The following is a 1,678-nucleotide window of genomic DNA, read 5'->3' as shown; positions in this document are numbered from 1 at the left end:
GAGGCTGTGGCCAGCTTCTCCCTCCGTTGCATGGGCTGGCGCTGGGCTACACGGGCATGAGCTGTTAGGGAACGCAGATGGTGACATGGGCTGCCGGCCCAGTTCGGAGCGAAAGGTGTGGAAGGGTCCACGTCTACTCGCTGGCTCGTACAGGAGCTCGGGAGGAAATAGATCGAACCGGTACGCAACTTAGTGGTGGCATTCCCATGTAATTTCAACGAACTCCAACTTCTCGTTTTGAGCTGGAAGCTGGGAGCTGGGTTCGACTAGCTTCTCGTTTTTGCACTGGCAGGGTCGTGTGCTCCGCGAAGCTAGCTTCTTGAAGTTGCCGCGTTCGGAACAGCTCCATGCGCTGAGCCTAGAAGCTGGGAGCAGGAGAGGATCCGAACGGGGCCTTAGATGTGCAATAATTAGAGCACATCTAGACGTGCCCTATTTATTTTACAGGTGCGTAATACGGGTCCACACTTGGTTTTGAGCTGGTAAAAATACCCCATGCCAAGCGCGGCCGAAGTTTGTGATGATACCCCATCAACCGCATCCAAAGGGCTGAGGCCGTTGACTAAAGGAGTCCAGTGCTCCACCACTCCACGAGAGCTGCGGATAAGATAAACTTGTAGTCTTGTACGATGAGCGGCCGCGGTGCCGCCTCCCCGGCGTTGGCCGACGCCTCCGCCATATGCGCTCAGATCGCGGCCGTCTTCGCCGCGCCATCCGCGCACCCCCCGGCGCGCGCCGTCCTAGTCTCTGAGCTCGCCGCCGCGTCCTCCCGGGGAGGCCGCGTGTTCGTGCACGGCGTCGGGCGCGAGGGCCTCATGATGCGCGCCCTCTGCATGCGCCTGGCGCACCTCGGCCTCACCGCACACTGCGTCGGCGACGTCACGGCGCCGCCCGCCTTATCGGGAGACCTCCTCGTCGCCTCCGCGGGACCGGGCGCGTTCTCCACCGTCGACGCCATCTGCGGCGTGGCGCGAGGCGCCGGCGCGCGCGTCGTGCTGCTCACCGCGAGGCCGGAGGGAGATTTCCCTGGGCGCCAGGCCGACGTGGTGGCCCACCTCCCCGCGCAGACCATGGCTGACGACGAGGATGGCGCGGCGGCGCAGGCGAAGCTGCCGATGGGGAGCCTGTACGAGGGGGCCATGTTTGTGCTGTTCGAGATGGTGGTGCTCGAGCTCGCGGGTGTTCTGGGCCAAAGCCCGGCCCAGATGAGGGCCCGCCACACAAACTTGGAGTAGTCCGATGCTACAGCTTTTTTTATTGAAAAAAATTGTGAAAGATTGTGACCAACCGATGCTTTTGAGTCTTCATGAGTTTGTATCATATAGTTGCTTTTAACTCTAGTCTAGCAACGATTATCCTATGTATCAAATTGTGTGCATCCGATAGGTGTACGAGCAATTCCTATGCACCGTCTGATGTGTTAGTGAACAACATATAAACGGATTGATTTGTAGTATCGGGCACTTGTCGTACAGGAAGGATCGTGCCTATAGATAAAGTATTTTAATTGAGTTGTATTGAATTAGTGGTAGACAACAACCAATGAACTTGCAACACTGCAAAGAAAAACTCAAACAAGCGTGCAACACCGCACTTGTGTAATTGCATAGTCATGAGAGCATCGGTGCAAGATTTATAGCAGCGGAGCCATTCCAAGATTTTGAAATTCAGAAGGTAG

The 1,678-nt window shown here is 57.0% G+C and overlaps 1 protein-coding gene across 1 annotated transcript; it reads left to right on the top strand.

The window, feature by feature from the left end:
* Positions 1-263: 263 nt before the first annotated feature.
* On the top strand, positions 264-1,456 carry LOC109777935 (uncharacterized). Its single transcript, XM_020336498.3, has one exon. The coding sequence runs from the start codon at positions 630-632 to the stop codon at positions 1,233-1,235; it is 606 nt and encodes a 201-aa protein (XP_020192087.1). The 5' UTR covers positions 264-629; the 3' UTR covers positions 1,236-1,456.
* Positions 1,457-1,678: the final 222 nt, after the last annotated feature.

This window comes from Aegilops tauschii, chromosome 2, assembly GCF_002575655.3.
Source record: "Aegilops tauschii subsp. strangulata cultivar AL8/78 chromosome 2, Aet v6.0, whole genome shotgun sequence".
Taxonomy (NCBI): domain Eukaryota; kingdom Viridiplantae; phylum Streptophyta; class Magnoliopsida; order Poales; family Poaceae; genus Aegilops; species Aegilops tauschii.
This window is presented reverse-complemented; position numbering and strand designations above follow the sequence as displayed.

Bases quoted from the DNA above. Each gene is read 5' to 3' on its own strand.
- LOC109777935 (XM_020336498.3), top strand. From the start codon at position 630: ATGAGCGGCCGCGGTGCCGCCTCCCCGGCGTTGGCCGACGCCTCCGCC.